General features: G+C 57.5%; 3 protein-coding genes and 1 long non-coding RNA gene across 7 annotated transcripts in view; 2 read left to right on the forward strand and 2 right to left on the reverse strand.

Annotated features, from left to right (window-relative positions):
• MACROD1 (mono-ADP ribosylhydrolase 1) overlaps window positions 1-2968 on the forward strand; it is a 153155-nt gene extending 150187 nt beyond the window's left edge. For 2 of the 4 annotated variants that reach the window (XM_082344157.1, XM_082344158.1), the window contains 6 exons: window positions 932-1048; window positions 1541-1662; window positions 1783-1813; window positions 1999-2072; window positions 2457-2538; window positions 2833-2968. In XM_082344157.1, the coding sequence (XP_082200283.1) occupies window positions 932-1048; window positions 1541-1662; window positions 1783-1813; window positions 1999-2072; window positions 2457-2538; window positions 2833-2870 (464 nt within the window). In that variant the 3' untranslated portion in view covers window positions 2871-2968. Of the gene's footprint in view, window positions 1-931; window positions 1049-1540; window positions 1663-1782; window positions 1814-1998; window positions 2073-2456; window positions 2539-2624; window positions 2663-2832 lie in introns of all 4 variants that reach the window. The other 2 variants (XM_082344159.1, XM_082344160.1) reach the window with 2 other exon arrangements.
• Window positions 2969-3107: 139 nt separating this feature from the next.
• OTUB1 (OTU deubiquitinase, ubiquitin aldehyde binding 1) lies at window positions 3108-11489 on the reverse strand. The gene is made up of 7 exons (XM_082344181.1): window positions 11373-11489; window positions 9652-9713; window positions 9308-9406; window positions 5002-5120; window positions 4671-4755; window positions 4361-4555; window positions 3108-4218 (listed from the first exon to the last, which is right to left on the reverse strand). Exons 1-7 carry the CDS (start codon window positions 11428-11430, stop codon window positions 4021-4023), a joined length of 816 nt encoding a protein of 271 aa, XP_082200307.1. The 5' UTR covers window positions 11431-11489; the 3' UTR covers window positions 3108-4020.
• Window positions 5127-7511, forward strand: LOC309606751. Its single transcript, XR_014232041.1, has 2 exons — window positions 5127-6571; window positions 7163-7511. It is a non-coding gene; the product is annotated as an uncharacterized lncRNA (long non-coding RNA).
• Window positions 11490-16896: 5407 nt separating the features above from the next.
• Window positions 16897-18915, reverse strand: COX8A (cytochrome c oxidase subunit 8A). The gene is made up of 2 exons (XM_082344227.1): window positions 18715-18915; window positions 16897-17225 (listed from the first exon to the last, which is right to left on the reverse strand). Exons 1-2 carry the CDS (start codon window positions 18826-18828, stop codon window positions 17130-17132), a joined length of 210 nt encoding a protein of 69 aa, XP_082200353.1. The 5' UTR covers window positions 18829-18915; the 3' UTR covers window positions 16897-17129.
• Between the last annotated feature and the right edge of the window lie 3549 nt (window positions 18916-22464).

Below are 22464 nucleotides of genomic sequence, written 5' to 3' on the forward strand. Positions count from 1 at the left end.
GGTGCGGCAGCCAATGAGGGACAAGGCCGAACCCCGCCTGTCCCTCAGCGCCGCGGGAGCGAGGTCGGACAGGAGAAGAGTCTCTTCCGCCCGCGCCCAAGTTGTTTATCTGGGTCCGGGTCCCCAAGGTCGCTAGCGAAGCCCCAGAGCCGCCCTCGGATAAACAAGCCCAGGCCCGGCCCCAATTAAGCCGGATGCACTAACGAGGCGGCTCGTTAACGAGCTGGGGTGCACTCCCGGAGACACCTGCGCGAGCCGGATCACCTTCCCCGCGTGGCGCAGGGAAGGAGCTGTAAGACCTAGCTCAAGGCCGGGATCGGATCTGCCTCTTGTAACTAGGTGGCCTCAGTTTCCGCGTCTGTAAAGTGGGTCTTAGAGTTTGTAAAGTAGGTCCGAGGGGCCTCGCCTTGGGAGGTCGACCTTGGGACTCTGGGCTCCTGGCGCGGAGGCGGTGACTGGTAGCGGGGCACCGCGGGGCGTCCGGGCCGGAGCTGGGAGGGCGGACTTCCCCCTAGCCCGGCTCGGGCTGCGGTTCCTGCCGTCCCGGACCCTGCCTCCCGGAGCCACCTGTGCCCGGCCCGGGGAGACCCCAACCCCTCCCGCGCCCCTGCCGAGAGCCCAGGAAAGAGCAGGGCGGGCCGGGCGCGCCCCCTGCCGGCAGGTCTGCGCCGGCTCCCGCCGGGGCCCGCTTTGGCCCCTGTCTTCGCCTCGATTTCCCTAGACGTGAAACAAGTGTGGGACCAGGGGTGGGGGTAGGGGGTGGAGAGGTGAGGGAGCGTCTGGAGGCCGCGGGAGAAAGGCGAGGTGCCCTGTGAGTCCCAGCACAGACAGGGGATCGGGAGTATTCGGTCTGTGGGCCTCGGCCTCCTCTGTAAAACGGGCTCAGGTGGGAGGCGGGGAACCCCAAGGCTCACTGCCCCGTCCCCTGCAGTGGACGGCTGCATCCACCGGGCCGCCGGACCCCTCCTCACCGACGAGTGCAGGACCCTTCAGAGCTGCGAGACCGGCAAGGCCAAGATCACCTGCGGCTATCGGCTGCCGGCCAAGTGTGAGTCCCCGACACTCCCACGCCGGTGGGGCGCAGACAGGGCGCCTGTGTGAGTGCTGTAACTGGGGATCAGGGGTGCACCGTCCACAGAATTGCTGAGGTCTCCTCCGGGGCACTTCTGAAGTGCCAGGACCTGGCCCCTCCTCGCCTTCCCCAGGAAGCCGGTGGCGGGAGGGGATGCGTGGAGGCTGGGGAGGGGCCAGGACTTGAAGGGAGGGTAAGAGCTAAGGAAGCAACGCCCCATTGCCTCAGCCGGGTGCCTACAGATGTGGGGAGGGGCCCAGCGTGGGCCTGCCTGTGTCTGTGGAGGCGTGAACTGAGGCTCGAGGGTACACCTGCGTGCCGACCTGGGTGGGGTCCTTCCCCGGGGAGTCTCAGAACTTGGGGAGGAGGGGGCTTGTTTCCTGTCCGCTCCAGGGCCCAGGCCGGCAGGAGGGAGAGCCGAGGACCGGACGGAGCCCCCGGCCGGTCTGATCTCGTCGCCTCCCACAGATGTCATCCACACGGTGGGACCCATCGCCCACGGAGAGCCCAGCGCCAGCCAGGCTGCCGAGCTCCGCAGCTGCTACTTGAGCAGCCTTGACCTGCTGCTGGAGCACCGGCTCCGCTCGGTGGTAAGGGGCGCCAGGCGGCGGGAGCGGGGGCGACGTGAAGCCGGGGGTGGGGCACGGCCTGGCGGGAGGCGGAGCGGAGAGTGACGCGGTCCCCAATCCCTTCTCACCCCCCCACCCCAGGCGTTCCCCTGTATCTCCACAGGAGTGTTTGGTGAGTGGGGTCTAGAGGAGGAAGGGCGCGGGTGGGCAGCAGGTGGGCCCAGACGCAGGGAGGGGCCCGGGAGGGCGGGGCAGGGGTGGGGCCCGGTACAGGGGTGGGTGGGAGCCGAGGCAAAGCGGCGAGGGACGGGTGGGAGCTTGGGACTCAACTCCCGCCCCACCGGGTCCGGTCCGCAGGCTACCCCAACGAGGCGGCGGCCGAGGTAGTGCTGACCACGTTGCGCGAGTGGCTGGAGCAGCACAAGGACAAGGTGAGGCCTGGGCCCAGCCAAGAGGACCGGACGGGGGTGGGTGGCGGGGCGCACCCCGGCCCCGCTGACCAGCCCCACCAGTCACGTGCAGAGTGCCGGGTACATGGGGTTCAGGCCTTGCCATTGCTCTCTGTGTCCCCTCTCCTCTACTCGGGGCTGTTTCCTCCCCTGCAACCAGGGCACAGGGTAGTGCGAGAAGGCAATAGCACACCACACCATGAGCGCCTTCTGCAGCCTGAGCTCTAAACTCAGGTCGAAGAGCGCCCCAAGGGCGAGGCAGGTGAAAACCTGCTGGGGCGGGGTGGTGTTAAGACCGGGGAGCTAGGGAGCTGGGGAGCCGGGGTGTGGGTGGTTTCCGCCCAGGCTGAACAGGCCCTGGCGCAGGTGGACCGGCTGATCATATGCGTGTTCCTGGAGAAGGACGAAAACATCTACCGGCAACGCTTCCCCCATTACTTCCCCGTCGGTACGTACCCCGTGGTGCGCGCCCCGGCCAGCCCCTGCCCCGCCCCCATCCACCCCGGGCGGGCTCTCACTGTCCTCTGCCTTCCAGCATGACGGCAGCCCGCCGCCTACCCTGACCAGGACTGGTAAGCAGGGCCTGGCCCTCCGTGTGGCTGCCCACTAACCTCGTGCCCACTAACACACCCGCTCACCCCGCGCTCCGCTCACCCCCACGCAGGGAAGCCAGGGAGGCAAGCCTGGGAGGCTGGGGGAGGCCCATGGCCCACATGCTCTGACCTACTGGCTTTGCCCACAGACTCGTCTGGGCCTACCGGACCGCGCTCCCAGCTCTAAGAAGCCTGCAGCAGGGCCTGGCTTGGCCACCCTATTCTTTCCCTCCGCCCCCTGCCCCCTCAGCAGCCTCTATTCTAATAAAGACCACTACTGTTGCAGCTCCTACTGTCCCAGCCCTGGCTGCGGGGGGGGGGGTGAGGGAAGCAGCCCAGGTGTGGACAGGTGCTTTGGCTTAAAGGGGCTGGCGAGCGCTCTCGGTGAGCCAGGCAGGTGGAGGCACGGGCCAGACAGCAGAGGTGGGCAGCAGCACTTCACATTTATTGAGGGCCTGCCCCCAAGGAGCTCACAGCCTGGGGGCCGAGACCCCACATGTGCCGGGGGGAAGAGAAGAAGTGAAGGCAAAAAGGAAGGCGATGCAGACACCGCGGCCCAAGCAGTGGGGGTGCAAAGCAGGCACAGGCAGCGGGCCGAGGGGAGGGGTGGGAAGAGAATGGTGGCCTGGCAAGCCCCGCTAGGCCTGGGCATGGAGGACCCAGCACAGGCTTGAGGACTGCCCCTCCCCCACCTGGTGGGCACCACCTGGGGGGCTCTGGGGTGCCCCCGCTCCGCCACCTGCCCGGAGCCAGGCCCCACCACCACGCCGGCCCTCTCCGCCCGGAACTCTTCCGCCGTGCAGAGCCCTGATGGAGGGCAGGCAACCCAGGCCCTGGCCAGGACAGCAGGGTGGCGGCGGGGCCTATGAGGGAGCAGCTTGAAGCTTTGGTGGTCCTGGGTCCCTGGGCAAGTCTCTGAGGGACTTCCACATCTCCATGGAAGCCCCTGGCCAGCTAAAGAGGGAAGGGGCAGAGGCCTGAAGGGAAGGAAGCAGAACCCCAATAAGCAGGAGGGACCTCCAAGAGGCCTAGCCCCCTCAAAACTGCTCCTGGCGGGGAAGCTCACGGGTGGACAGGTAGAAGGCTGAGAGGAACCCACCTGCGGGGAAGGGGGGCAGCGAGACACAGAGCAGCCAGGGGGGCAGCAGCAGAGCAGGGACACGCACACACGCGGCTCACCACCAGCGTCCCCTTTAATAAAACATGGAAGGTCATGTGACACGGAAGGGGGTGGGGGAGTGAAGTATGACCATTTACAACCACAAAAAAACCTCTGTACATGTCTAGCGCCTGGCAGAGGGGAGGGCAGGCAGGGCAGCGGCAGGCCGGGGCCGGCCCTATTTGTAGAGGATATCGTAGTGTCCAGGCCGGTAGAGAAGGTAGACCTTGGGCTCGGAGCCCTCGGGGAAGATGTGGGGGTTGGTGGTGCCGCCCTCGCCGCGGTCCATGTACTCCACCTGGATGGAGACGCTGAGCGCCTGGGCCAGCGCGATGATGTGGATGTGGTCGCTCTCCTTGCACATGGGCTCCACCTCCTGAGGCACAGGGGCGGCTCAGGGCCCGCGTCTCGGTGCCCCTCCCCCGGCCCCCCCCCCCCCCGCCAGCCCCAGGGCTCCCCACCCGAGGCACGAGAGAAAAGAAGGGCCCCGAGTCTGAGAAGTAGGGAGGGGGCAGCACCTGCTGGCAGAACTCCTTGACGGTCCGGCCACCCTCGATGAAGTGCTCAAAGAACTTGCTCTCGCGCTGCAGGTAGCCCGAGGTGAGCAGCCGCAGGTAGACCACCAGGTAGTCCGAGGTGCTCTGGTCGTTGAAGGAGGCCAGCAGGTCGGCCACTGAGGTCTGCTTCTCCACCTGCTCGATCAGGTCCATGAACTGCCACCCGAGGGGGACGGAGGGCAAGATGAGGGAGGAGATGGGTCAACCCTGCCACAGCCAGGCCACCCACCCTCCACTCTGGCTGACCGGGTGACCGGGCGGCTGGGCTCACCGTGTTATGGAAATCCTCAATTGTGAACTCAGTGAAGCCCTGGGACACCAGGTCCTCTTTGCTCTTGGCGGACACAGCCTTGAACCTGTGGATGGAAGGGAAGAAGAGGCTGGCATGAGTTCGTAGGCCAGCAGAGCAGGGGCCCAGAGAGACCAGCCCAGGGGTGGGGGACTGGCCACTGACGGAAGCCCCAAGCAGAGGCCCAGCCCGTCACTGGGCCTCAGGTGGAACCGCACCTCCCAGTCATCAAGAGGGAGGAGGGGGCCCACAAGCCCTTCATGGAACCCTCCCCTACCTGCTTCCTTTGTGCCCAAGTGGCCACCCTCCTCACCGCTGCAATTCCTTGCTGTCATCCAGCAACGCCTCCAAGTGGGAGAATCCGAAAGCTCGATAGAAGCAGTTTCCATCAGGCCTGGTCTTGCGGATGTATGAGTACTTTTTGTGGAGGTCCTGCGGAGAGGCAGCCCCCAGCCCACCCCGTGCCCATCAACATCAGGCCAGAACCATGGCAGGCCAAGGAAACCCCCCCCAAGAAAGGTCACACCAGAGCGGGTGGCAACTGAGCTCCAAGCAGCCACCTGGCAGCCTTGGCTGCTGACTCTGGGGTGGGGGCTCACTTAGCAACCCACTGCCAGGAGCCCCCAAAGCCCCAGGAAACTGAGTTATGGACACACTGCGTGCACGGGTTGCCGAAGCGGTCACCAGCCAATGGGTATGCCATGCTGCTGGGCCCGAAGGGCTGCTGTTTCATAAAAACAGGCAAGAGAATGGGTCCCTGACCGACACAGCTTTTCCAGTGAACAGCCTTTCAAACCCTGAGAGCTCCAGGGCAAACAAGTTAGGGTACGGGGCATAGTGCCACACCTGAGGCCCTACCACACAGCCCCGGGGTGGGAAACGGCCTCCCTCACCCCCATCTAATCTCTACCCTGCCTGCTCACAGCTGGTTTGCTCTTTTCCAGTTTCCTCCTCAGCTCAATGAAATTTCTTCTGCCTACTGAACGTCCCCAATGAGTTGGGGGTGTCTGGCCCTCAGTGCTGTCTGGCAAGCAGGCCTCACTCCCCTGGCCTGGGCCCCTCCCCTTCTCCTATCTCATACCTTCTCCGTTCTCCTGAAGCCCCCCCACCCCAGTCACCTTCCCGATGACCCTGCTTCCTCTCCGACTGAGGACCCCTCGGCCCCTGCAGCACACCCACCCACAGCCTCTCTCTCTATCCTCAGAGGGTCTGAGGCGGCCACCAGAGCCGCCCCTCTCTTGGATTCAGTTCACCGTTCCAGGATGTCTCCCCTCTCCTCCCGCATCATCAATTTCTCTCTCCCGACCCATTTAGATCCATCAGCATATAAACCCAGACCAGTTCTCCCTTCGAAAAAAACGCTCTGCTTCCCGTGAATTCCTTTCCAGCTACCACCCAATTTCTCTGCTTTCCTGTGGGGCTTCTAGTGAAGCCGTCTGTGCCCACTGTCTCCATTTCTCTTCTGCTGTGAACTCCATCCCAGCAGGCTTTTACTCTAGTGAAGGTCACGGATGGCCTCCCAAGCCCTAAGGTCGAACCCACTCCTCCCCAGACCAGCCGCTCAGCAGCGTCCACTTGCATCCACTGGTGTGGTGACGCACCCGCCCCACTTCCGTCCTCCCTTCACGTGCTGCCAGGCCCACCCTCTCCATGTCCTCCAACCTCACCGCTGCCCCTCCTCATCTAACCTGTGGCGGTCACGGCTGCCACCAAACCACAGAGCACCCTTCCTCAAGAGCCCACGTGTCACCTGCCAGAAGACAACCACGCCACAGACCATCCACAGCCCCTGCCATGTGAACAGCATAACCTGCTCAGGCCCGGGGCAGCTTCGGCGTCAGCTCTACTCGCTCTCCTGACCTCACAGCTCATGGGATTTAAACGTAACTCTTCACCCGCCCCCTTCTTGGCCCTCAACTCCAACTTCGACTCACACCCAACTGCCTTGCCTCCACCGCCTCAGACCGACCCAGCCAACAGGCGGCTCCTGACCTCCTCCCGGCCTCCCCTCAACCGCCTGCCCTCCACCTCCCAGCCATTGCCGACTCCACCCTCACACCCCATCCAACCCAGCAGCAGACCCTTTCGGCTGTGCCCACATCCAACCGCTTCTCACCTGGGCCACTCAGCCGCCCTGGCTGTCCCTCCATCTCCGGCCGGTTTCATTGCACAAGCCTCCACACAGGTCTCCCTGCCTCCACCTCACTGCTCAGTCTATCCCCACCCAGGCCACCAGCGACCAGAGAAACCCATTAAATACTCAGCTCCCTCCGAGTCCTTTCTCGGCTCCAACCCCCGCGTCTCCTACACGCTCTGCTCCGGCCACACTGGCCCCCACCCAGCTCTGCCCAGCCGGCTGCGCCAGCTTGCTCCCTTGCCTCTCAGTTCATTACTCACACACCCCCATATTTAAAACCGCAAACCCGGGGACTTCCCTGGTGGCGTAGTGCTTAAGAATCCGCCTGCCAATGCAGGGGACATGGGTTCGAGCCCTGGTCCGGGAAGATCCCACATGCCGTGGAGCAACTGAGCCCATGTGCCACAGCTACTGAGGCTGCTGTCTAGAGCCCGTGAGCCACAACTACTGAGCCCGTGTGCCACAACTACTGAAGCCCATGTGCCTAGAGCCCATGCTCTGCAACGAGAAGCCACTGCAATGAGAAGCCCATGTACTGCAACAAAGAGTAGCCCCCGCTTGCAGCAACTAGAGAAAGCCTGCGCACAGCAACAAAGACCCAACACAGCAATGAATAAATAAATAAAGTTTATTAAAAAAAATTTTTTTTAATTAAAAAATAAAACCGCAAACCCTCCCACTCCTGATCTCCTCGTCCCGCTTCACTTTTCTCCACAGCGCCTACCACCTCTGACATACATTAGGGTTACCTCTCATTTAATGGCTGTCTTTCCACTATGAACCATCACCTTAAGGGCAGGAGTCGACAGCTGTAGTCATCACTCTATCTCCAGCACCTAAAACAGTGCCTGGCCCACAGTATGTGCTCAGAAATGTTAAATGAACAGGAAAAAATGTGTACAAAGAGCCCAAATCACTGCCGCTACCAGAATCATTCTGAGCACTTACTCTTTGCCAGGCCCTTTGCTGCGGGCTAATATCCATTATCCTCCTCCTCCTCCTCCCAGGGTGTTGCCCAAGATCACACAGAAGGGGTGAAGCCAGGACTCCAACCCAGGTCTATCGGGCCCCAGAGTCCGTGCTTTCCTCTCTCTACAGGCCTCTTGGGTAAACCACAAACACCCTGAGCAAGGGGTCAGAGGAGACCACAGGCCACACATAGCTGGATCTGTGTGCATTGTTTGGCCCACACATTTTAAATCTGAATAAGCTGCCAACTATTAGGAGTCTGGAGATTTTACAACAAAATAACGTCTGGCTTGTCTTGGAAGCACCGATGGAGTGACAGGCATGGACACTCCCATCAGCCCCATGAGCTTCCACTGCCTGCTACTGGCTGACCCGAGCTGTGGCGTGGCTGTTCACCACCTGCCCAGCCACCTTCAATCACCTGGGTTACCTGACTGGCCCCTGAAATGGCTAACCCCAAAGGTCCATCCTTTCAGGTGGAAGGTTCTAAGCATCTCTGATCTTTGGGGGAGAGTGGGGAGGAGTAATATTTACTAAACCTGGGACTTCCCTGGTGGTGCAGTGGTTAAGAATCCGCCTGCCAATGCAGGGGACACGGGTTCCAGCCCTGGTCCGGGAAGATCCCACATGCCACGGAGCAACTAAGCCCGTGCGCCACAACTACTGAGCCTGCGCTCTAGAGCCCGTGAGCCAAAACTACTGAGCCCGCGTGCCACAACTACTGAAGCCCGCGCCTAGAGCCCACACTCTGCAACAAGAGAAGCCACAGCAGTGAGAAGCCCTCGCACCGCAATGAAGAGTAGCCCCCGCTCGCCGCAACTAGAGAAAGCCCGTGCGCAGCAACGAAGATCCAACGCAGCCCAAAATAAATAAATAAAATTAAAAAAAAAAAATTTTACTAAACCCTTAGGCTGTGCCAATTAGACAGTTTACACATACTCACTGTCGCATTTCAAACTCCCAGCTCACAGAGAAGGAAGTGAGTGGTTAAAGGACTCACCTGTTTGTAAGTGATGCAGCAAGGCCTTGCACAAAGGTCTGTAGGCCCCTTTTCCCCACTGCTGCCTACCTCTCCGTGCATCCCGGAAGCAGGATGCAGGACTGCGTCCCCGCTGCCACCCTCGTCCCGCAGCCGGCCCCAGCCCGCTCAGCCCCACCGTGAGCACTGAAAGCGTCAGCTGCCCGCAGCCTGCACCAGGCCCCACAGGCATCACCTCCCTCAACCTCACAACCACCCTGTAGGCAGATGCTCTCATCATCCTGATTTCACAGATGAAGACCCCACAACTCAGAGACGTCGAAGGAGCGGCTGAGGAGACAGCTGCTGCGTGGCAGTCAGGATTTGAATCGAGGTCTTTTTGGTTCCAGAGTCTGCATGCTTATGAACCAGAGGGCTCCCCCAACATCCTACCCTCTCTGAGGCCAGACCCAGCGAGGAGCAGGTCTAAGGCAGGCACGCTCCTGCCCTGTCCCTACCCGAGAGCTCTTCCTGCCCCCTCAGCCAGGCTCCCACCTTGATCTTCTGTTGATAGACGTTGTCATCCTCAGCATACTCTTTGTATAGGACAGAGAGCTCCAGCCGCTCTGAGACCAGAGGGTTCTGCACAGCAATCTGCAGAGGGCAGGAAATCCATCATGTTCTGATAGGTGAACGGAGTGACCCACACCTATCAGCCAGAACACCTAAATGAGAGCTGCTGGGCCAGTCACCGAGTGGCACAGTGACCACCGCCCCATAAAGGTATCTAGTACCCAGCTCAGCCTGGAGAGGAGGGGGCTTCCAAAGTAGAGACAAACATCGGCCTCAGGTCCACCCTATGCATTCCCAAAGTAGGGCCGCTGGCCACAGCCCCTCACCTCTTGCTGAATTCGGTCCTGCTGAGCCATGATGGCTTCATCGTAGGCAAGACAGTTAACACCTGGAAGAAGGTAGGAGGCCAAGGATTACAGTGGGCCCTGGCTATCCCCACTCCAGGCAGCTGGGCAGAGGACAAGAGCAGGCGAGGACAGCAGACTTGGAATCTGGAAGCCTGTGTCACACCCTGCTCCACCCCAACTGTGTGATCTTGGCAAAGTCCTTTCCTTTCCTGGGCCTTAGTTTTCTCATCTTTAAAGTGAGGAGGCCAAGGTGATCACCCCCAGGGTGCACTCTTAAAGCTCTAACAAACCCTTCCCCCTGCTTTCTAACATCACTTCCCAGCAGCCCGGGAATGCCCTGGAGCCAGGCGGGGTCTCCTGAGGAAAGAAAGATGAGGAGGCAGAGTCCTGGGCTGGATGAGAGCTTCCTGTGAGCCGGCACTTTGCTCAATCACACCCCTCCTCCACCTGCCATCCTGGGTATTCTTAACGGTGCCCATTTTACAGATAACAAAACAAATGCAGACGGGTGAAGTAATCTGCCCAAGGTCTAAGACCTGTGGTCAAACCTAGGTTTGTCTAATTTCAAAGCCTGCACTCTTCATCACAATAACCCTCCTCTGCTACCTCACTGCGAGGCTTATCCTCAGCTGTGAATAGGGACTTATACCACCACCTTCCCCCTTCACTGAAATGTCATGAGGAGGCGCTACCTTAGAGGCATAGTGTTAAATACTCATCAGTGAGTTGGGCAGGTCCACCCTGTGGGCCCCGCTCTGAGCAGCCACTGGTGAGGAGCCAGGAGATGTGAATCCTGGCCCTGGCTCTTTCTTAACTTACATGATCCTGAACAAGTCCCTTCTAGGGGGCTGGGTCTCCGAAAGCTCAGTCCCTCAAGTGTGCGACTGGAATGGGAGGTGGGTGCTGAATGATTTTTAAGGCCAGTCCTTCTGAGCCTGAGCATCCCGGATCCTCAGCTGGGCCTCCACCCATCCCCTATGCTGCCCTGCAACAGGGCTGTCCCTCCCACCCTAGTGACCTACTCAGTCTTCGCGTCTAACTCAGGGGTGAAAAGAAGAGGGTGGGACCGTTCTGAAAGGTCCAGCTCTTCAGGGGTCTAAGAAAACAATGCCTAGACAGGAGGAAAGAGGCTGCAAAGCCAGAAGAGGCTGCTCCACCGGAAACGAAGGCTGCTGCCCTCAGGGGCACACACCTGCGGCCGCTCACAACCCCGGGCCGCCCGCAGCATCCCCAGCGGCCCACCCAGTCCTTTGTGCTCCGCAGCCCGGCGTAATTCGACGCCCCTCCGGGCTCGGGCTGCTCTGGAGAAGGCGGACAGCCGGGCCCGGAGGAGGCCCGGGGCTGACTGCAAGGACCGGGGCGGGAGAGCTAGAGACCCGGGAGCCCGGCGCCCGGCGCCCGGCACGGAGGGGCTGGGCGCTGGGCGGGGCGGCCTAGGCCCCGCCCCGGGAGCGCGCGAGGGAGAAGAGCCGAGGCCGTGGGCCCGCCCCGCTCGCTCGCTCGCTCGCCCGCCCGCCCGCCCGGCCGGGGGTCGCGACAGAGCCTCCTTCCATTGTGAGGGGGAGGGGGCGAGGCGGCGGAGGAAGGGGCCGTCCGCGCGCTTCGCCGCCGGCCGCCCCACCCCTGGCCACTCCTCGGGAACCGGCCATCCGGCATCGCCCCCGCTAGCCCAGGCCGGACGGCCCTCCCCCAGTTGGTACCTTCGGAGTCGCTGCCGAGCGGCTCCTGCTTCTGCTGCTGAGGTTCCTCCGCCGCCATCTTTAAACAGCGCCGCACTGCCGACCGCTTCCGGGTTACCAGTTGCCCTCCTCCCGGAAGAGAGCCCCTCCTCGTGGCCCCTCCTTGGTAACGCCCCTAGCAACGGGATACCCTCGGGCGCCGTCACCTGAGGGGCTCACGGTCCGGTGAGGCCGCCGCAGAAGCAGGTTAAAGGGAAGGTAGTCCCCGCCCACCCTCCACCCGCACACTCGCTCGGCTCCATCTTCCCAGGCTCCCAAGGTGCCGGGTGGTGATAAGAGCCTCCTGGGGCCACTTCAGTTTTTTTTTTTCACTGGAGTTTGAAGCGCGGATTGTGTTATTGAGATAAGCAGGAAGATGAAATTAAAATCACGCAAGGCAACATTCCTGCTGCGGGCTCCAGAACTCATGGCAGGCGATTGAGGATCACCTGATGGAGGAGACCAGGAATCGTGCTAATATCAGAGCCCTGGGCTTCACCGCCCTGCTCCACTGAGCCTCGGTTCTGAGCGGGCTTTGGTGTCCCGCTTACGACAGGGAGAACATGTCCCTTGGGGTCAAGGACCTAACTTTGGACTCCCTGCCCTTCTGGTTATGAGAAAATCAGGGTGTTTGGTTTTTGGTTTTTTGGGTTTTTTTAAGAAAGGAGTTGATAAGAATGGAAAACAGATTAGTGGTTGCCAAGGGTTAGGGAGGAGTAGGGGTCAGCAGGGAGGTGGGTGTGATTGTAAAAAGGAAATAGGAGAGAATCCTTGTGGAGATGTAAATGTTCTTTATCTTGATTATATATGAGTATCCTGGAATATTCTGTACTGTAGTTTCAAATGCAAGATGTTACCCATAGGGGAAAAGTGGGTAAAAGGTAGACAGGATCTTTCTGTGTATTCTATTAAAATTGTCTGTGAATTATCTAAAAATAAAACTTAAAAAGTAGCAAGGCCTTGGATGCTAAAGATGCTGTTATTTAGAGAGGTTACAGTCTGGGGCTCTGGTTGTCAGCTTTTCACTATGGAGGGCCTTCTTTCATGAAGTGACGGTGGTCTGTTAGCACTTGAGAAGGCTGTGCCAGAGCTCCAATCAAATCCCTCAGTTCGTGACAATACAGGAGCGGGATGTGATCTAATGTCTTTATCAGCTACATCCAGCCCTGGAGCAGGGGCATTTGGTGCCCAGGCTCACCACACAGCCCACAGTGGCTCTCTCACAGCAACGCTACAAATGCCAAGTCTGTGTCCCAGCCACATTGCAAATTATTATTTATTGGGTCACTGAGCCTTGGGGCTGCTTCCAAACTCAAGGAAGCAAAGGGCCACCCTGTTTGGATTCCATGCCTACCAAAGTGTTCATTCCTTTTCCCAATTTTAACAATGCAATCTGTAACTGCCAATCAGATCTTCAGTCAGTAGCACTGGTATTACCAAATGAGCTAAGATAGTTGATGACAAAAACATGATTTCTATTTGGCTTTACAAAATCTTGAAAATAACTATAAGACAACTCCACCCTTACCCCCACTCCTTACTTTGACTAGGGAGTCTGGGGGGTGGGGAGCATTCAGGGGGAGTTGGGATTGGGATTAATGGCGGGGACAGAGAACACAGTTGCTCTGGAGTGAGAAGGAATCCATTTGTGGCCCAGTGCTGGACTGCAGGCAGGCTGCCAACACCAAGTAAATGCCTCCCTCCCACACAAGGGTCTGGGGCTTGAAGAACAGACCTGCACCCTCAATGTATGCAGGGTGTGTAAACGAGGGGTCCTCCTACCTGCTGCCCACTCTCCCCCTCTTGTCAGGCAGAATGGGAAGGAAATGCCCAGGGGGAAACTTTGGCTCTTAATCCAGCCCAGGATGGTCAACTTTTGCCCCACTCTTTCCCATGCCAATTTATTTAGTAGTTAATAACTGTTCTCTTACCCTCATTCCATCTCTCCTGGTACTTTTTACCATTTTCGGGTTTTGATTCTCTATCCTGAAGCGTCTAAAACCCAATAGCATATTTGCCAGGAATCACCAGCATAGCTCCAGATGTTTATCCCTGCCTCCCAATTTGGACCCAGATTTGGACTCCAATTCTGGACCCAGAAATTGTCCAGCACTGCTGGTCCTGCCTGCTGAGGCCTATAATGAAATAGGCAGCACTGGTGCTTGGGTTCAGGCTGCTGTTGGAAATAGTCACAAAGGTGACAGGCAGCGGCTCAGGACTTTATTTTCCGTGGAACCGACAAGGCATAGATGCCTCCTCACAGGCTTGGCATGTGTCCAGACCCCACATCCCTGTCCCTAGGATTCTGTCAGGTGGAGGGAGAGGAGACCCCGTACCAGGACCCAGGGACTCTGAAACCTCAGCCACAGAGGAAGAGTTTATGGAACGGCACAGAGGCCCTAGAGAGCCACAAGGCTTCCAGGCCCACCCAACCTCTCAGGGGCAGGGGCCAGGCAACAGGACATGGTATGGGCCTTGGGAAAGCCACAGTCCTCACAGGGGGGTCATGGCCAGGAGAAAGGCTCAAGGTGCGCCAAAGATGAGGCCCCGGTGATCCTTCCCAACACAGGATTGGGAGTCAGGCAGCTGCCCAAGTGGGAAGAGTGGGGGCGTGCCCAGCCCAGAAACGGACCTCTGGAGATGCCACTGCAGGAATGCACAACGGTCCGCAGGCAGCCAGCTCCAAAATCATGGTCTAGGGAGGCTTTGATGGTGCACCCAGGCTGATGAAGCTGAGCAGGGGCTGTACTTCAGGGCCACTGGCTGGGTTGATGCTTGCCTGCAGGGTTCACACCACCTAAGGCAGGAAGCAAGCAGAGGAGGGGCAGAGGCGGCCAAGGGAGAGCCCCGCCACCCCCCGACTCACACCACCCACGCTCCTTGGGGCACCTTCCTCCTGCAAATGCCTCACATTGCAATTCACCTCAAGTCTGTCGAGGATCCAGCCACCAGCCTCTCCTTTGAGAGCCTCACAGCACCAGGAGAATGATACATTTGTCTCCTTATTGCTGTCATAACAAATCACCACAAACTTAGTGGTTTAGAACAATACAAATGTATAATTTTACAGTGTTAGAGGTCAGAGGTCTGGAATGGGTTTCATCAGACTAAAATCAAGGTATCTGTAGGCTATGTTCCCTTTCAGGGGCTCTGAGGAAGAATCTGCTTCCCACTCATGCAGGTTCTATTAGCAGAATTCAGTTTCTTGCAGCTCTGGGGCTGCAGTCCTCATGTCCTTGCTGGCTGTAAACTGAGAGCTGTTCCCAGCGTCTAGAGGCCACTGCATTCCCTGGAACACGGCCCACTTGCTCCATCTTCAAAGCCCCAAGGCAGGCAGAGTCCTCAGGCGGCATCTCTGAGATGCAAAATATCTGCCTTCCCCGTCCACCTTAAGGACCCATATGATTACACGAGGCCCAGGGGATAACCTCCCATTTCAACATGCCTAATTTTAATCACATCGGAAAAGTCCCCTTTGCCATGAAGGTAACATATTCACAAGGTTCCAGGGATTAGGGCAGCACGGACATCTTGGGGAAGACATTATTCTTCGTGCCACATCACCACCTTCATTGTACAATCATGAAAACTGAGACCCAGAGAGGCTAAATGACTTGCTCAAGGTCATACAGTAAATGGCCAAGCCAGGCCTCCTCCCAGTCCACTATTCTTGACATTATATCATCTGCCATGACTGTAACCACCCCCGCACCCCTCCACCCCGCCCAGTGTGCACATCAGGACAGACCTCCACCCCTCCGGACTCAGGATCTGACAGACATCCTCAAATAGACACAGAAAATGCTGTTTGGGAGCACAAGGAGCCTTGCTTTTGCTACAAAGAATGGCCCCTCGGCCTCTGACTTGGTTAGGGATAAGAGAGGGACACACAAAGGTGACCAGATTTAGGCTTAGTGGCTCCACTGAGAACAAGGGGAAGATGTGGTCCAAGCATGACAGCTCACTCACATCCAAAACTCTCCCACCCACCCACAAGTCTACAACCCTGCCTCCTTCCAGCACGCTGCAGCACCCAGCAGGTGTGGGAGCACAATGGCTGGAGGTGCTATTGGGCTTCCTAAGGGCTTTCTCAGACCGGGTCCTGAAGATCTGGCCTGTAACCACTGGCTTCCCATCAGTCTCAGAGGTGGCTCAAGACACACAGCTTCGGGCTAAGGTAGCCCTCCTGGGCCAAGGGGACCACTGTGTCCCTTTGGGATCCAGGGGCGCAAAAATGGGGGACACCCAATCAAACCCTTGTCAGGGCAGTGGAGCTACCACAGAAACAAGACAGCTCACAGCCTACTCTGTGCCCACAGCAGCCAGGCGTCACTGGACACCACACAAAACGGCCAGGAAAGACTAGACAAGGGAGGGAGAGCGGGGTCCCCCTTCAGCTCCTGTCAACATAAAGCGAGCCCTGCAAAAGTGGCTGGCGAGATGCATGTTCTGACACCCAGGGCCTAAAGCACCCACAACCTAGAGCCCCTCAGCTCTCACCTGGCGTCTTTGCCCACCATCCAGCAGCTCCACAGGGGACGCTGAACCTGTGTCTGCTCAGAAATCATTCATGTCACCCCAGCAAAGAGGATGCAGAGAACTAAAGCCATGTCCTTCTCCAGGGGTGGGTCCAGCAGGTCAGAGCCTTCCTTCCAGACACTGGCAGTCAGAATTCCAGCGCAGTGGGGAGCGCTTCACATGCCTGTCCCAGCTAAGAGGCGCCCCCAGGAAGAATCAATGAGGAAGGGCCCTTGGGATGGATGGAGGAGCAGCAAACTCTCCAAGCCAAGTAGGGGAGGATACAGGGAAGCAGGCAGGAAGAGAACAAGGAAGCCAGTCAGTGCATAAGCGTTTACAGATATGGTGCTAAAAGGAAAGGGGCCCCAGGTTGACATAAAAATGCAAGATACTGTAACGCTGCCCACCTGCAACTAGGAAGGGCAACAAGCACCTGAGAAATGGCTGGAGCCCACCGACCAAGGAGGACAGGGAAGGCTGGCCCCACAGAGAACGGGCTTCCAGCTGCAGAGCCGGCCCCACTGGGAGAGGGCAGACACAGACACAGAGCCCCGAGCTGGGTACAACCAAGAGGACTAGAGGGGGAGCAAGAAAGGCTGCCCAACGACAACAGGATTTGTTTTCCACAGAAGCCAGAAAACATTTAAACAGAGGAGAGCATGCAATGGAAGCACCACTTCCAGGTATCGAGGAGAACGGCTGAGCACACTGGACCTACCACAGGGCAGTAAGCCGGCAGGGCCAGGCAGCTGGCCAGGCCCTCTTCTCCACACCCCACCCAACACCATCCTCAGCTCAACTATGGAGGCAGGAGCCCAGGCCAAAGGCATGATGAGTTTCTGAAGTGGGGTTTATTTATTTATATATTTTTTGGGCACGCCACACAGCTTGCAGGATCTTAGTTCCCTGACCAGGGATTGACCCCGGGCCCTCAGCAGTGAAAGAGCGGAGTCCTAACCACTGGACTGCCAGGGAATTCCCTCTGAAGCAGGGTTTAAATAGACTTTATTGTTACAAGGGAGGCCCTACCGAGCAGGGCCTTCTAAATGGATACATGTGGTCCCAGGATGTCAACATGGAGAAATCAAGAGGTCACGATTGCAGAAGAGGTCACTGTAACTGAAGGACAGGATCCAGGGGAGGCCGGCCAGGAATGCAGCAGACACAATCAGGACAGGCCGGGGTGCTCAGGTCACAGGGTGAGGGAGAGGACAGCTCCTGTCACTCCCGCTTCTTGTAGTTCTCCAGGTGTGACAGGACCCAGCCCGACGGCAGGAGGAAACACAGGAAGCAGGAGGTGAGCCCAATGGCGATATCCTACACAGAGCACAAGAAAAAAGGAACCCTCAGAGTCAGGATTCCCCCAGGCTTCTCGTAGTCCGAGCAGTCTGCCCAGACAGCCCCCTCCAGGAGTCAAGATTCAGGCTCCAGAGCAGGGCCAGCGCATCCAAGGTCCACTGTAGGCCTTAAGGTAAAGGGTCAGATATGGGGTGGGGGGTCAGCCTGGGTTAGGGGAAATCCACCACCAGATGATAAAGTGAAGGGACAGGAACAAGGATGTTAAACCTGTTTTAAAGCTGGTCTGTTGGGACCCAGAGACCTCGCACAGACCAATAACTCTAAAAAAAATGCATCTCCCCTTCCTTGTCTTAAAAAGCCCTCCCTTCCCAAACCTTTGGGGCTAGAGGTAAGCGTTTTTGTTTTTTTTTAAACATCTATATTGGAGTATAATTGCTTTACAATGGTGTGTTAGTTTCTGCTTTATAACAAAGTGAATCAGCTATACATATACATATATCCCCATATCCCCTCCCTCCTGCTTCTCCCTCCCACCCTCCCTATCCCACCCCTCTAGGTGGTCACAAAGCACCGAGCTGATCTCCCTGTGCTATGCGGCTGCTTCCCACTAGCTATCTAGTTCACATTTGGTAGTGTATATATGTCCATGCCACTCTCTCACTTCGTCCTAGAGGTAAGCGTTTTTAAAGCCACTTCCATATTACCGACAGCAGTTAAGATCACAGCACAACTTGGAGTCAGACTGGAGTTCAAATTCCTTCTTTGCCACTGAAGGTGTGACTCTGACAAGTCAATACACTGCTCCTAAACTTCCGCTCCCTCAGCCACGAAATGGAGAAAATGGCCCTTTCTCGGGGTGACTGGGAGGACCGAATGAGGCCAGCACAGCAGTCTTAGCACGGTGCCTGGCACCCAGCAGGCACTCAGCTGCAATTCCTGTCACTATTATTTCCTCCGCCGCAGCGCTCTCCGGGCTCGGCTCCTAACCGGAAGCCCACTAACCTGGACCCTGAAGACTCGCACTCAAGGCCGAGTTCTGCCACTGAGGCAGATGTAGAAATGCGCCAAACAGGTGAAAGTCACTAAGGGTTAAACTCGCCCACGTTTCTGGGCATTACTAAAGCCTGCTGGGGTCCTCTTCTCCACCCCAAATAAATAAAAGCGGTAACAACGACAGCGCTGACAGCCGTCAGGCATCCCCCAATGAACCGACGGGTAAACAGGTTCAGAGAGGGCTAAGGAAGCTTGCTCGAGACCGCACAGCGAGGGAGCGGCAGGGCTCCACTGACACGGTCTGACCCGAGACCCTGGGGCTGACTGAACACCGACTGTACCCCGGGCACCATCCCCTCGTTCGCGCCCTCCAGACCCAAACCAGCACTGCCGCTCCCCGTTAGGCTGCGGGCCGCGAGGTGCAGCGCGCCAGACCCGGCGGGCCCCCAGCCTGCCGCGGGACCCCAGGTGCGGCCGGCGGCATCTCCCATGTCCTTCCCGGCCCGCTCCTCACCATGGTCCCGAGCTGCTCCCGCGGCGGCTTGGAATGGATCTGGGCCCGCGGCACCGGGAGCCGCCGGGCCGGGCCTGTCAGGCCCCTCAGCAGCAGTGGAGTCAGCACGGACATGACCACACTGAGCAGACTGCAGGTAGCGAGTAGCTGGAACCCAAGGTCGCGAAGTCAAGATGGCGGCCCCAGCCGGAAGTTCCGCAGCTGTGGGGCCGGGAAAAGAGGGGCCCGGATGTTCCTAGGACGTGACGTAAGGATACACCTCTCGCCCGCCCTTGTCAGTTTTTGGCGCCTTCCTCGAAACAGCCAATCGACGCCATCCTACCACCGATGGGCGGGGCACAGAGGGGGGGCGTTCCTTTCTATTATGTCCCGCCTCCAAAGCCGCCTATCTTCGTGAGTGACATCTGTGGCCCACCCAATCACATAAGCCAGAAACCCAGGCGGCACTCTTGACTCCTCCCTCCATTCATACTCAAATCTCTACTCAGAAATCCCCTCTCCCTGCCAGGACTCCATTATTTCTGGTCCGACCGCCTGACACTAACTTCCTAAATGAACTCTCCCCCTTTACTATTACCCTCTCCAAGTCCAGTCTCCATGCAGTAGGCAGCCGACCTTCCTCCCTCCCTCCCTTCCTCCCTTCTCTTTAAACATAAATCTAACCAAGTCATACACCTAATTTGAAAGCTCCTCATTGCTTACCAGACAAAGTCCCAATTCCCGGACATCACTCTCCAGCCTCATCTCTAAGTATTCCACACCTTCTTCCTTGCCCTCTGGTTCCTCCCCCCACCCCCAAGCCTTTTGCTTCTTTGTATCTTATGTTCTACAGAACACTTTTTCATCTCTTACCTACATAGCCTTCCTTTTTCACCACTCCAGCTCCTACTTCCAGGTCTCCACTAACCGTTACAGCTTACTTTATTCATCAAATGTTTCCTAGCCCCTATGTCTGCCAGGAACTGTTCTAGACACACAGTGAACAAGGTGAACAAGGACTCCCTTATCACAGAACTGACATTCCAGAGGTAAGAGACAGACAAGAGACGAACACTTAATGAGAAGCTATTGAAAGTGCCATGATGTGATAGTAAGTAACAGGGGTGGCACTGCCTCAGGAAGCTTTCCCTGGCCACCCCAGGCCTGTGCCGCCTCTGTGCTCAGCAGCCCCTGCCCACGGGAGTGATCTCTGTCTCTAGGCTGGGGGCCATGTGAGGGCAGAGCCTGTTCTGGTTCACCACTGTCTCCAAAGGGCCTGGCACACACTCAGACACTCAGACGTTTATGAATTGCAGGAGACTGAACAATAGGTAGAGGAGAACAGGAAAGGGGGTGAGGGGCCAGCCACTGAGCCAGGCCTTACCTATATAATCTCACTCCACCTTCACAACGATGTCACAAGGGAGATGCTATTATTATTTCAAATGTTTTACAAATGAGGAAATAAGCCTGGAGAACTGGGTGACCTGCTCAAGGTCACGCAGCTCCAAGGCTGTCTAGCCAGGATTCCAGGGCAGGTCTATCCACTCCAAAACCCATGCTTTTAACCACCACAAAAGTAACCGCCAAGAGGGAGAAGTTCCAGCAGTTCCAGTTTTGATATTGTAGTCGATAGCATCAAAGGCTGCTAAAGGGGATGGGGATGAGGTGAGGTGGCAAGAGACCCGGAAAACAGGGGCTTTGGAGGAGAAGCCTTGGCCCCATGGGAGAAGGGGGGTACTCACAGAAAGGTGGGAATGGACCCAGAGTGCCCCAAAGGGTGGTCTGTGCCTGAGCTTCTTCTGGAGAGGTGGTCTCCCAGGCCCTGAGCCATCCAGGGCCCTTCTCCACCCCTCCCCATCTCCCCCACCCTGTTTGTGGGTATTGTTAATGTCCAGCAGTCTTGGTCCAGCCTGACCGCCAGCTACCAGGCCCCCTGCCCTCACCCTGCCCTGGGCCCTGGCAAACAGCCCAGGACAGATGCAAACAGCCCAGGACAGATGCTTCTAGGCACCTCCCCCCACATCCCAAGGGGCATAGCCTAGGCACACAGGGCTGGGAGGCCCAGACCCCAGCTGCTTGCCCCCGGGAGAATGAAGAGACAGGGCCCTCCCTGCGGCCCTACGGGGGCTTTGTCAGGCTTTTGTCCTGTGAACAAAGTAATAACGCCCAGATTAGAGCACTGCCAGGCAGGAGCCCTGGAGAGGCTTTGGGAAGGGATGGCCTTTCTGTGGTTCCCTGGGTTACTCCCTTGAGGAATCTCATGTTCCTCTCCTCCGCCTGCGTCTGGAGGAAAAAGAGTGAATGTATGTCGAGCAGGTACCCCTGTGCTCTGTTCCAGGGCTTTCCTCGTGGCCCCTGTGATGTGACTTCTTTCAGAACTCCCATCAAAGAGGAGGAAGGAGGCTTGCAGAGGTTAAATAAGGCAGCTGGATTAATACCAACGTCTCTGCTCTCTCCCCCATCCTCCAGCAGCCCACCCCTCCCCAAAACTAGGGACAGTCCATCAACACGAGAGCAGTGAACCCAGGTGGTATTTTATATAATGAAACACTATACGGCAGTGAAAATGAACAAACTACAGCTGCAACATGGATGGTTCCCACAAACATAATGTTGAGCAGAAGAGGTCAGATGTCCAAGAGCACAGACTGTGTGGTCCTGTTTATATAAAGTGCAACTGCAGGCAGGACTAAGCCATTGTGGTGGGCGAGGAGTCAGGTGGTGGGGATCCTGGGGGAAGAGGGAGGGCATAGGATCGAGAGAGGCACGAGGGGGCTTCTGGGGGCTGGTTACAAGAATGCGTCCACCCGTGATAATTCCATCATGAGTGGCTGGACATTCACGACTTGTGCACTTTTCTGTATGCCTGTTACACTTCAGTTAAAAAAGTTTTAAAACAGATAAGAAAAAAGCAAGGAAAACAATGTGTGATAGGATCTTGTTTTTCTAAAACAAAGAAAACATACCTAGGGAAATAGATATGCAGAGATAAAAGTTTGGAAGGACACACACAAGTTGTGAACAGTAGCGCTCTCTAGATGATGGCAGGAAAATGGTCTTTTTCTGCTGCATTTTCCAATATTGCACATTGGGCACTTTTTTTTTTTTTTTTTTTTGGCCACGCCCTGCAGCATGCAGGATCTTACTGCCTCAACTAGGGATCGAACCTGCGCCCCCTGCAGTGGAAACGCGGAGTCTTAACCACTGGGTCATGAGGGCAGTCCCTTGGGCACTTCCTTTGGCATTAGAACAAGCAAGCATTGGGACTTCCCTGGTGGTGCAGTGGTTAAGAATCCACCTGACAATGCAGGGGACACGGGTTTGAGCCCTGGTCCAGGAGGATCCCACATGCCTGTGCGCCACAACTACTGAGCCTGCGTTCTAGAGCCCGCGAGCCACAACTATGGAAGCCCGCGCGCCTAGAGCCCGTGCTCTGCAACAAGAGAAGCCACCGCAATGAGAAGCAGCCGAGCACCACGATGAAGAGTAGTCCCTGCTCACCGCAACTAGAGAGAGCCCGCGCTCAGCAACAAAGACCCAACGCAGCCAAAAATAAACAAATAAAATAAATAAATTTATTAAAAAAAAAGAGAATAAGCAAGCATGGAGAAGGGGGCTCACTGGTCCAGGGAGGGAAGGGTCTGGACTGGTCCAGGGTCTGTCACCCTGTGGGTGACAGACTCTCTGGGAGGCAGGGATCTCTTCTAACACCCTAGCAACTGCTGTGCTGTCTGCAAGGATGGGGACCTCATTCTCCTACCCCAGGAC

Source organism: Balaenoptera borealis (genome assembly GCF_965194805.1).
Source record: "Balaenoptera borealis genome assembly, chromosome: 11".
Taxonomy (NCBI): domain Eukaryota; kingdom Metazoa; phylum Chordata; class Mammalia; order Artiodactyla; family Balaenopteridae; genus Balaenoptera; species Balaenoptera borealis.